This window comes from Salmo salar, chromosome 23, assembly GCF_965601325.2.
Source record: "Salmo salar chromosome 23, fSalSal1, whole genome shotgun sequence".
Classification (NCBI taxonomy): domain Eukaryota; kingdom Metazoa; phylum Chordata; class Actinopteri; order Salmoniformes; family Salmonidae; genus Salmo; species Salmo salar.
In genome coordinates this window covers 9,860,776-9,873,497 of record NC_138313.1, presented here as the reverse complement: position 1 = coordinate 9,873,497, position 12,722 = coordinate 9,860,776, and the positions used below count along the sequence as shown (strand labels likewise).

The window sequence follows — 12,722 nt, the reverse complement described above, 5'->3', positions numbered from 1 at the left end:
ATGACAGCTAGCCTCTCATGTTGGAATACTCCATATGGCATTCCCCTCACACCGCAGCGAACCAAAACACTAGGATAGAGGCCTCGTTAAGGAACACAGAGACACACTTTACAGCCCACCTGCATTCCCACAGTGTTCGGTATCCTTCTCCAAGCCTCCTTTACACACACACACACACACACACACACACACACACACACACACACACACACACACACACCAGCTCTTTCAGCAGACGCCAGGGACCAGGGACTGACACAAGCTGTCTCCAAGGCTCTGCTAGAGGCGCGTTGGCACAGGACCCGCCAGCCCACCAGCCTTGGCACAGACAACCACCTCAATTACCTCGACTAACCGGTGCCCCCGCACACTGACTCTTTACCGGTACCCCCTGTATATAGCCTCGCTGTTGTTATTTTACTGCTGCTCTCTAATTATTTGTTACACACACATATACATTTTTTTAACTGCATTGTTGGTTTTGGCTAAAAAGCATTTCACTGTAAGGTTGTATTCGGCGCAAGTGACAAAGAAAATTTGATTTGACCTAACAAGTGCACCACAAGCCTCTAAAAGACTGGGTACTCAACCCAACTCACACCCTGAAAAGAATGACAGAGGGTAGTTCTGGGTACCAGGCTATACCCATATACTGCCAGTTTACCATCAATCATCTTTTTCTTTTTTTAGTTTAAAAACAATATCCCAAGTATAAATACAGTAAAGTACACACACTAAAATGGTAAAAACAAAATAGTGTTGCAAAATAGCGCTGCTAATTTCAAACAATGGGGCATTCAAGGAGATCGTCTGATCAGGAATTTGTGATGGTATCACTGCCCCCCCCACCCCCTCCCTGCTTGAGGGACAAAAGAGGAAATGCCCCCCCCCCCCCCCCCCCACCCATGTGTCTTGAGGATACCTGGACCACCTACTGAGATGTGCCTTTTGTTAAGTAAATCAGGTGATAAATGTGCTGAAAAGGAGACTGGGGGAGGACTATAAATCATAGGGCTGGGCGGTATGACCTCACTTCCACCAAGACAGGCATATCTACGCCAAATCTCTTTTCTGCATCTAAATAAATCACACCTCTTACTCGTTGGGTCATAAACTTACAGACAGACAGACACACACAAAGTCACAGAAAGAGAAAGACTCAACCCAGTAGATCTGGGACAGATCTGGGACACAAAGCGGCCAGCCCATACAGCCCAGCCCATACGAGCTGTATTCTTCTGACAGCCATGTCGTGTAATGTTGACATAGTAGCAGGAGGAAATGTACAGTTTGATGTTGAGCAGCGGGCCCGTTTGGTGCTGCTAATGTCCGTTTTGCCATACCCAACCAGCCAGTGAGTCAGTCCAGATAACATGACCCAGTCCTCGGCAGACAGAGCTCTGAGCTTAGAGACACTGATAGCCAAACACAGCTGCGCGTGTGTGTGTGTGTGTGTGTGTGTGTGTGTGTGCTCTCTCTCTCACACACCTGGTCTCCCCTCTCACTCAAAGCACCCAACACTACTCTATTACCCTTTTCAGAAAGAAGATGTGGTATATTACCTGTAAAAAAATAAAAAAATAAATAGAAGGCAATGTTTATATGACCCCCTTTTTAAACAGCTGGTTATTTATCACTTTCTTGTATGTGTACCCCATCTATACATATCAGTGGGTAATTGGCACATTGGGAGGGCTGGCGTGTGTTAAACCAGTGGGACTGTTTGCATTTCAAATTAGGAAGGTGTTAAACAATTGAAGTGTTAATTAATTTACTGTATAGAAGCAGAGAACCATTCAGGACCCGATTCCTGTATTTTGGATACAGGGTTGGAAAATGCAGGAATCATGAGGTATTTTAGCCTCTACCCCTTTATAACAAATAGCAGGTAAAAAGTTGCAGGCATGGTAAATTAGTGGAAACTTTGTCTGTGTATGAAAGTGGTCTCCGAATTAGTGAGCTATTTTCCCTCCACTCTCCTTTCTAAAAAAAAAAGACAAGAAAAAAGACCACCACTCCTTTTATCCTTTCATCTGCCAAACAACATTGTGTTACAGCGAGACAAGTGGTCAGAGTTCAGCCAGGGTCACTTCCTATTTAAAGATAGTCTTTGAAGAGGGTAGGGTTTCAGATGTTTTTGGAAGACGGGCAGGGACTCTGCTTTCCTAGCATCAGGAGGAAGCTGGTTCCACCATTTGGGTTCCAGGACAGAGAAGAGTTTGGACTGGGCTGAGCAGGAGCTGCCCTCCTGTAGGGGTGGCAGGGCCAAGAGACCAGAGGTGGCAGAACAGCGTACTCTGGTTGTGGTGTAGGGTTTGAGCGTAGCCTGAAGGTTGGGAAAGGCAGTTCATCTTGATGCTCTGTTAGAAAGTACCATGGTCTTACAGTGGATGCGAGCTTCGACTGGAAGGAAGCCAGTGGAGTGTGCGGATGAGCGGGGTGACATGAGAGAATTTGGAAAGGATGAACACCAGGCGGGCTGCGGCGTTCTGGATAAGTTGCAGGGGTTTAATAATGGCAGAAGCGGGGAGCCCAGCCAAAAGCGAGTTGCAGTAGTCCAGACGGGAGATGACAAGGGCCTGGATTAGGACCTGCGCCACAAAGTCCAAACATCTCCTTTACTTCCCTTTTGCTGCTCATCAGCAGGGCCTGAACACCATCCAAGTCACTTCCACTATAAACACCGTAGGCCCGAGGACATTGAAAAAAAAACACTGTAAAAAAATCAGTTATGCCAAGATGGCAAGAACCAGTGTCTGGAACGTGTTTCATAGGACACTCGTTCTGCAACACCTTGCTACTCGCTAGCATTATCAACTAAAACACAAACCGCAGCATGTAGTGTTCATCCCATGTTTCATGAGCTGAAATGAAAGATCCCAGAAATGTTCTATACGCATCTCTCATTTGCCAAGATAATCCATCCACCTGAGAGAATGACTTTTCAAGGGAGCGAAATAAACACAATGATCATTACACAGGTGCAGCTTGTGCTGGCTACTAAAATGTGCAGTTTTGTCACAACACACCGTTAAGTTGAGGGAGCCTGCAAGTGGCATGCTGACTGCAGGAATGCTCACCAGAGCTGTTGCCAGATATTTTTTGTTAATTTCTCTACCATAAGCTGCCTCCATCTTTTTCGAGAATTTGGCAGTAAGTCCAACCGGCCTCACAACCGCAGGCCAAGTGTAACCACGACAACCCATGACCACCACACCCGGCTTCTTCACCGTCGAGAGTCAGACCAGCCACCCGGACAGCTGATGAAACTGTGGGTTTTGCACAACTGAAGAATTTCTGCACAAAATGTCAGAAACCGTCTCAGGTATGCTCACCTGCGTGCTCGTCGTCCTCACCAGGATCGTGACCCGACTACAGCTTGGCGTCGTGACCGACTTCAGTGGCCAAATGCTCACCTTCGTTGACCACTGAAGTGTGCTCTTCACGGATTAATCCCGGTTTCCACTGTACCGGGCAGATGGCAGACAACGTGTATGGCATCGTGTGGGGCGAGCAGGTTGCTGATGACAATGTTGTGAACAGAGTGCCCCATGGTGGCGGTGGGGTTATGGTAAGGGCAGGCATAAGCTCCAGACAACACAATTGCATTTTAATTGATGGCAATTTGAATGCACAGAAATACCGTGATGAGATCCTGAGGCCCATTGTCGTGCCATTCATCTGGCGCCATCACCTCATGTTTCAGCATGATAACGCACGGCCCCATGTCGCAAGGATCTGTACACAATTCCTGGAAGCTGAAAACGTCCTATTTCTTCCATGGCCTGCATACTCACCAGAGATATCACCCATTGAGCATGTTTGGGAAGTAGTGGGACAACATTCCACAGGCCACAATCAACAGCCTGATCAACTCAATGCGAAGGAGATGTGTCGCACGCTGCATGAGGAAAATGGTGGTCAGATCAGATACTGACTGGTTTTCTGACCCACGCTCCTACTTTTATTTTTTAAATGTAACCAAACAGAAGCATATCTGTATTCTGAGTCATGTGAAATCCATAGATTAAGGCCCTAATTTATTCATTTCAATTGACTGATTTCCTTATGTGAACTGTGACTCGGTAAAACCGTTGAAATTGTTGCGTTGATATTTTCTGGGTCAGTGTATCGAGCTACCGTAACCAACACCAGGCACAGTCTCGCGTTTGACGGCCCGCAGAACTTGGAGCTAGCGTCGGATGTAATACATATCCTGCCCGTCTGATTCTTCCAACAACTTTACGGGAAGCCTAGTTTCACTAGAGTAGCTATTTTCCGATCAATGTGTGCATTGCACTTCAAGGTTCCTACCAAAGATGCACTGTGTTGTCTGGGGGAATTCATTTTTTGCATGGTACGCGGGGGGTTTTGCTCATTTACCATTCAATTGGTCCTCCTAAGGAGAGGTCTCAGCCACGCAAAGCGAACACGCCCAGTCTTTTCCCAGAAAACACAATGCCACCACGTGTTAATAAGCAAAAAGGGGACATGAATTGTTGACATAATTGTAATTCAAACCCTCAAGTCATGACAGTCCCTTACCGAATTCGGTTTTGGACGAGACTGACATTAATACCAAAATTATCCTATTTACACTTTGAGGTCCATTTTGACACTAGAAATGAACATTTCTGACTCATATCAATGCCACACAGGCCAAGCAGAGAAGTTGGTTCTATGGGGCAGTTGACCTTTAAACATTTAAATCTAAGACAACAACCTTTTTTCTACCTTTCGCTCTTCCGCTCCATACTTACCATAAATATCAGTAGCCGCTGACTAGCCAGTAAGCTTGCAAACTATTCAACAATGCAAGGGGCGTTTCCTCTACACCTGAATAACGCAACAATTCACAAGCATGGTCAGACAATTAAAGGGTTTATTTTCTCATTCATACAGGCATTAGCCTAGCTAAATGTAGCTTGCAAGACAATAACGCTAGCTAATCATGTTAGCATATCAAACGTCAACATTTATTCCTAAAACGACTAACTAAGATTTCACCTTTCTTACAACTGTTAAATACATATTTGTATGTTTAGTGTTAGAGAAAATGTCCGTATTTTCTAAAGGTCTCTCTTAATCAAAACGTCTGCCTCCATCGCTGTGAACGTCTCACAGAGCTCTAGCTTGGCCTCCTGAAATCATTAGGAACTCGCCTTTGATCTCATATTAATCTATGACAAAAAAAAAAGTGCTTTTTGGTTTAAAATCTATGATTCATTTTAATTCACGGCTATAAAAATGGATCTCTGGATGTGTTAGAGCAATGAAAGCGCTCTCTCCTGCTGCGTTACGGTGTAAGGACTGCAGGCATGTGCTCTGTCAGTGGCTGTGGGGTAGGGTTCAGACAGGAGTTAATGCACAGTCGGAAGACCGAATAAAATGGTAGGAGGGACATCCCAACTTCAAGTGGTTTTACATTTCACATCCTACGCCACCAAAAAAAAATGTTGAACCGGTACCAGAACCACACAGGTCCCCTCAACAGGGACTTTACATCTATTAAGATACGGCAACAATTTTAGAACGTAACAGCATGTCACTGCAATCTCAGGTAAAACTCAATAAAACAAGTTCAAAATATTGTGAAAATGTCTATACATTACGGCTGTTTGAAAATAATTCCTCTGCTATTAGGATTTTTTTGCTTCATGAACGTTGAGCTAAACGAGACAATTCTGTTTACACTGCTCTGCTTAAGGGGGGGGGGGCAACTGTCGGGCAAGTGGCATGCGACCTCCGGAGGTAGCGTTTGAGACGTCAGAAACACGCATGTTCACGTTACAGCTCTCGATATTCTCCTTAAATTCGCGAGAACAGAGCCAAAGCTTGCGACTGAAAACCAACCTGGTCTCGTAACAGTGGGGGCTCCAACTCTCCCCTCATTGGAAATGCAAAGCCTCCTGAAGAAGAGTGAGAAGAGAATAGAAGAGGGGGGGGGGTTGGGGAATTCTCAAGAGCTAACAAACGTACAGGGCTGTAGGAGGGGAGGGAGGGTAGCCATTGATCTCCCTACTTCCCTCAACAGTGTGCCTGCTCCTCCCCATCCCCCCTTCCTTATTCTTTACCTCTTTCTGTTTCGGGAGTTCAGTTAATTTTAGCCAAGCCCATTGTGGTGAGTGAAGGGGTGGTATGGAGAGGTCTCTGCCCTGCTATACTGGGTCATGCGTGCTGGATCGACACACAGGGATCCCCCCCCCGAGACACACACACACAAAGACAGGCTACCATAAAGCTCCTTTTCTGAGAGCGAGAGAGAGAGAGAGAGAGAGATTGAGAGGAGAGTGTTAGGCTAACTGGATTGTGCCATTTCTTATTACTGGCCACCCCAACTTCAGTTTCTGGGCCTAACCAACGGATCACCTGACGCTCGAAGGGAACATAGCTTGATGGAACTGATTTAAAAAAAAAAAAGATCAGGAAATTCAGGAATGTGAGGAGGCCAAAGCGGTTTTCTATGACTAAGGAAAAACAGAAATATAGCCCAATGTTTTGGTCCATTTAAGTGAGACAGTTGCAGAGGAACATTCCCTCCTGATTCTTAACTCCAGCATGGCATCCCAGGTGAAGGTTTGTACAAGATACCAGGAAGGTAGGAGAGAGAGGGGGGGGAAAAAGAGGATAAGAGCAAAAACTGAAGCGGTAGCGAGCTAACTTAAAAACATTGAAAGACGATTTGGTCTGAGAACATACAACAATAAAAAATACTTTTACAACAAACAAAAAAAGGTATGTGGGAATCCCATCAGATAAATGATCTAGTCGACCAAGCCGTAGCGTACCAACTGATTTAAACCCAGCAGCTGGCCCAGACCAGTCAACTCAGGCGGGAAGGAAAGGAGATCAACTCTGAAAGTCATACTGTAACTCACTCCTTTTGTCCAGACCAGATGAGACTATGTCCCAAATGGCCCCCTATTCCCTTTATAGTGCACTACTTTTCGAAAAGGGCCCACAGGGGCCTATATAGTGTGACATTTGGAAAACAGCCGTATTCTGGAGACTGGACCGTCAATCCTTCATCTCGAACAATGCTGTTCACCATTTTATTCATTCCTCGCCTTGGCGAGGGGAGATGGGGGGGGGTTAAAAGGGGCTGAAACAAGGGGATTGAGTATCTCACTGCCTGGAGCAAGGCTGAAACACAAGCAACTCACATGTATTGAAAATGTTGCCATGGCTAGTCTCCTGCAGCATTGGAAGCGAGGGAGCATACTGCTTCAGAAATGAGCTATTTCACTAGGTTCTTCTTGACAACCAAACATTTTTTTACACACATCTTAAATTGCTCCAATAAGTAAACAAGACTGGTCCCTGGTCCCAAAACCTTGCCTATGAACAAATACTACGTGGAATTGTGAACTACTGCTTAAACGTAAAACAAAATGGAATATGAAGGGAGACTTCCGTACAATGACAGAGAGCCCATAAACCCAAAAAGGAAGATCACCCAGTAACAAATTTCTAGATCTTTTGAACAAACAGAACACAGCTTTTTTTTTTTTTTAAAGAGGCGAGGTCAGTGGGAGTTCAGGCATCGGAACAAAGGAGTAGCAGCTCACCCCGTCAGAGAAACATGTGCAAGGGAGTAAAGTAGCCGGGGGGCCGGGAGGGCAACAGCCGCAGGCCCACCACAGAGACCCAGCCACCCCACCCCAGCACGCCCAAGAGTGATGGATGTGAGAGCCAGGGCTGGTAACCGCCACAGGATTCGGAAATACTGATCTAGATGAAGCCATCTTTCTGAGTGTGCAGAGAAACATCAGGAATTCGGAATATTTCTGTGCATTTTATAGTTTGTCTTTTGACGAATGGGAGAGAGGACGAGAGCGAGGTGAGATAGGATGTGTCGAGAGAGAGGTCTAACCAAGCTTATAATGTATTCCCTATGCTCTGCTTAGTTCGCTAGGCCTAACTGGAACTAAAGGCTATACTGTTGGCCTGGGTCGGTGTTTTTTTTATTTATTACTTATTTTTTTAACCTTATTTAACTAGGAAAGTCAGTTAAGAGCAAATTCTTATTTTCAATTACAGCCTAGGAACAGTGGGTTTACTGCCTTGTTCAGGGGCAGAAAGACATATTTTATAACCTTGTCCGCTCGGGGATTCGATCTTGCAACCTTTCGGTTACTAGTCCAACGCTCTAACCACTAGGCTACCTGCCAGTGTGTCTCAACAGTTGATAGAGAATACATCCACTACTGCAGTGGCCACCAACCTTTACTGAGTCAACATAACTTAGCAAGCAGAGATGTACTGCTCAGATGTATTTTTTAAACATGACTGAATTTTTTTTTTTTTTACATTAACCTATTAAAAACTGTTCTGTAGAAATGAGTTTTGTGCAGTAGGCCTAAAACATTACCACAGCATATCAGCTATATGCTTGGCCCGCCAATATTATTCTCAGACCATATCATATTTCAAAACTTGAGCTTTGATAACAAAATAAATCAGTTCATGTAGCACGAGGCACAGCTGAACACAAATTTAAATAATTTGTTTTATTATTTTACTGGTCTGATGGTACCTGCATCTGATGGTCATGGTGCTTTCAAGACAGCTGGGAACCCGGGGGGGGGGGGGTCAAATCATGTCCGTGATCTTCAGGCCAGAGCTCTAGAAAGGATGCCCGAGTTCCCAGTAGCTTTGAACACAGCATTAGTGTGAGATTTCCGAGTTCCCAGTTGCCTTGAACACAGCATTAGTCTGAGCGGAGGGAGAGAGCAGCAGAGGGTCTAGCTCTCACGGTCCCTGCTCACTCCTTTTCTCTGGTGAGACTTCCCACATTGTCCTCCACCTGATGGCGAAACTCAATTCGCAACGCATCCCTCTCAGGCACAAATTCATGTTGTTCCTATGACGAGAGAAAGTGAAATATTCCTTGACATTAAAATAGACACGACGAGATGCTAATAATAAAACACAGGCCTATCAATACACTTGGCAATTCATTAATTCCAGCACGAGTGGAAGTAGGGAGAAGTGTGTTTTATGTTTTGTAAAAGTGTTGAATAAAAACTTGCAAAACATGAACTCACTAAAAAGACAGCATCACTTTGCTGTATTCTTTGACAGACTCTCTGGTCATTGTTTTAAAAGTTATGATATGTCAAGTAGGCTAGTATCAAACTTAGCTGGGGCCGGGGTTGTACAAGCTGTAGGCATGGAGATTTGAGCTATGCGATTTAGCCACAGCTCTCCCGGTGCGCCAGGTAGCATGAGTTTGCAAATTAAATGGTTCAAAATGGGAACGCTTTTCCTATCCAGCGCGCAGAGTTTCTGAATCAAGTGCACCTATCTTCAACGGCGAAACAAAACAAAAAAGGGAGCACAAGCTTTTCTACAGAAATGTTTGGTGATTGACTAGGAATGCCTTGAAGACGGACCAGTCGACCGCCCGGTTGGTGACCACCGCACTAGTGTATAAAAATATCAACCAAAACATCTGTTTGTTCAACTTTAGATTTTAAAACTTCAAAACCAGCTAAAATTGGGTCAACAATTATTCTTTCAAAATTATAACAATTTCAACCACTGAATGCCCTAAAAATGCTTGCAGGGGTAGGCCTACTCACTCATCACCAAAGCTCCTCTCCACAGAAGCACTTGATTATCGACGCGTTAAGTTACAAACACAATTGAGAACATAGGGTTGTCTGTGCTACCAGGCTCCCTTGATAATTGAATAACTCACTGACAGATTGCATCAATTTGACCCATTGACTCAAGAAACCATGACAGGGCAGTGGCACACATCAAATTACAAACAAGACCAGGGTTTGGGGATGGGGGTTTGGTTGGTGTTGCATTACATCCACAGATTTGGAGTTAAGAGGACAAAGTGAGGTTTGGTTCATTAAAAAGCAGCAAAAATGGACTGGCCTAAACCTCTGTTAGAAACCACACCATGAGCACAGGAATTTTATCCGATTATTTTGTGCATCTTGTCTTTTTTCCCTGTCATATTCCCCCTGGCTTCGCCATGGCGGGAGCACCTCATCCTGACCACAGCATATGGAAAATCCCAGGTAGCATTGCTAGAGACCGTCCTACACACCTGGAGCAACAGGCCCGGGCCGGACCGTGTCTGACTAAGCAGCAACACACAGGTGTCAGGGCAGAGAGCTACCATCCCATAGCCACATCTCAGGATTTATTTACATGGGCAGATTACTGTTTTGACTGGATTCACATCACCTAGCTGTGTGGTCAGAGGTCTGACCAAACACAGATTTATATCAAAGCAACACCTGAATTAAATGAGAAATGAGCTAAATGCCAAGTTAGATTTGTACAGCTTGTAAAATAATATGAGTCAACCTAGAATGTTGCATTTTTTTTTTTTTAAGGGAAATGATGAAAATACATTTTGGCATGAAATGTTTTTGTGGGATAAATCAGAAACAAACAGACCTCAGCCTCAAACCAGAAGACAGAATATGAGCTTTCATTCAGTCCACTCATTAGAAGTACACCACAGCAAAGGCAGGAATATTTAAAGACATCAATCGTAAAATAAAATGGATAATATGATATTGTGAGGCCAATGAGAGAGAGAGAGAGGGAGAGAAAAACAGAGTGAACAAAATAAAAACAGATAGAATGAGAGAGAGAAATTGTGAAGGGGGCAAGAGAATAGAGAAAGGAGAGAGAAATCGTGACAAAGGAGGCTCCGGTTATCAGAGCAGGCCTGAAAGCTGGGTCTCAGTGGTAGGATGAAGAGTAGTGGGGAGATGAAACACAATTTGGGCCGGGCCCCCTACTGACCAGAACTACGGGGCCTGCCTCTGAAGTAACCCCCTTCATCACCACATGTCTCAAAGCCACCACTGTAGTATAGTCGGTTAGCCATTTGTTGATCAAGAGACACTACCTTCAAAATGAACAATACAAAACAGTGTTTCCCATTACAGAAGTAGTCTGGGTTATATTTCAAATAACACAGATTTATTTTCTGGGATATTTAGAAAGGTTTATAAAAATTAAGTATCAATCTGTAATGGCATGCTATTGTGTACAATACACTTTGTACTCACAAAATAACTACACAGTCCACAAAATGTGGAAGCAAAATTAAGGTAGCCTAGTAATTTAAATCCATCTATAATTAAAATGTACAACTATCAAATAAACAACCATTCTAATTACTGGTGTTCTCATCATAGCCTACAATCAGGCAAAGGGAAAATAAGTATAAACTCCGGCTAAAATATTATGTTTCTTTATTCAAATTAACGGCATATCGAATAAATTAATATGTAGCAGTGTCATACTATTCATTAGAATAGGAGCAGTGGTGACAGGAGGGGGAAATGTGAACCCAGTGTTTGAAGTTCAAAGAAACCCTCTTCCTCCCCTTCATTCACACACCAATTTGGGTGTTTTATGCTATAGGCCGCCAAAACATTTGTCACGCCAATAATAAAAGGTTCTGAGAAGATAATGCGGTTAACCAATGTCGAAATCCTGCCAGCAAACAACGTTATCAGAATAATTGATCCTCCGACCCCTTGAATTAATCCTTCCTATAAGCGATAAAGTTCCAGATAATGTGTCCCAACACCAACTATTTCAAGGTGCTGTTACGCAGCAACATTGTCAAGATCCTTCGAAGAGAACGCCTTTCAGAATGGTTGCTACTGAGCCATTCAAAAAGGTAAATATACAACCATCTAAGAAAGAACGCGGCTGTAATCGATATAGTTTGATGGAACATTAATTACATTTCTGACAACAGTTACAACAGTGTAGCACTGCAACCATGTAGCAACTAAAGATAATGCAACATACATTTGCCGATTGTAGACTGCAAATGAACCAATTCATGATACAATGCGCAATTAGGACTAGATAAAATCTATTTAAAAAGTATGTTGTCGAATTATATTTTTTTTTAATTGGCGAATGTTGACAGAAATCGAAACAGAAAATTGTGGTTACCTGCATGGTGAAGACTCCAAGCTCCTGCGAGGACAGTTTTTTCATTTGTACGGCTAAAACTTGTGCCTCCTCCAAGATCGAAAACTCCGTTTCAGCGCCACAAAATCCACAACATAGAAGCGACAATACTGCCACAAAGCTAAAAAAAACAGCCATGAAGTTACACCAGTGGAGTCTCGAGTTCCTATTCCAATTCGTGAATGGAGATCGTGTTAAAATCACGGATCCTTCTCCCCCTACTCGCCTCGCCATATGATGGCTGGGGTAGTAGTTGAATAGTAAACTGGAAATTCGCTTTGCAGCCCTGAGGGAAAAACTTCAAGGGAACTATTTTACAACTTCGTAGCTATACCTGGCCTTAATGTCAAGACGAAATTCCTCGACTTTAAACGACGACATCAATTCATATTTTGGAAATCCACGAAGGTAGGAGAATACAATCCATAAAAGCGCTGATAGTTGTGCATTTGTCGATAGATCCTGCTCACTCCGCACCAACTCCAGTAAAGCGTAAGCCCGAGAATCACAATGGGGGTGAAAGTAGGAGTACGGGAGCAAAACAACGGCATGGCTCTTGAGTTGGGAATGGATTGGGATTGTATTTGGAGAACGATCTCCCAAAACAACTAGGCTACTGTAAAACAATATGCTGGACATATAATCTACCAATAGCTGCTGGACATCTGTAGAAGCAACATAGTATTTTATAAAACAACAAACCACAGTATAGACAAACACTGTGGAATATCGTTTTTATTGAAATGCTCATCAAG

At 43.8% G+C, this 12,722-nt stretch overlaps 1 protein-coding gene across 1 annotated transcript in view; it reads right to left on the bottom strand.

Annotated features, from left to right (window-relative positions):
- LOC106584031 (VWFA and cache domain-containing protein 1) overlaps positions 1 to 12,473 on the bottom strand; it is an 80,310-nt gene extending 67,837 nt beyond the window's left edge. The window contains exon 1 of the mRNA XM_014168821.3: positions 11,950 to 12,473. Coding sequence (XP_014024296.1) covers positions 11,950 to 12,201 — 252 coding nt within the window. The 5' untranslated portion in view covers positions 12,202 to 12,473. The remainder of the gene's footprint in view (positions 1 to 11,949) is intronic.
- Between the last annotated feature and the right edge of the window lie 249 nt (positions 12,474 to 12,722).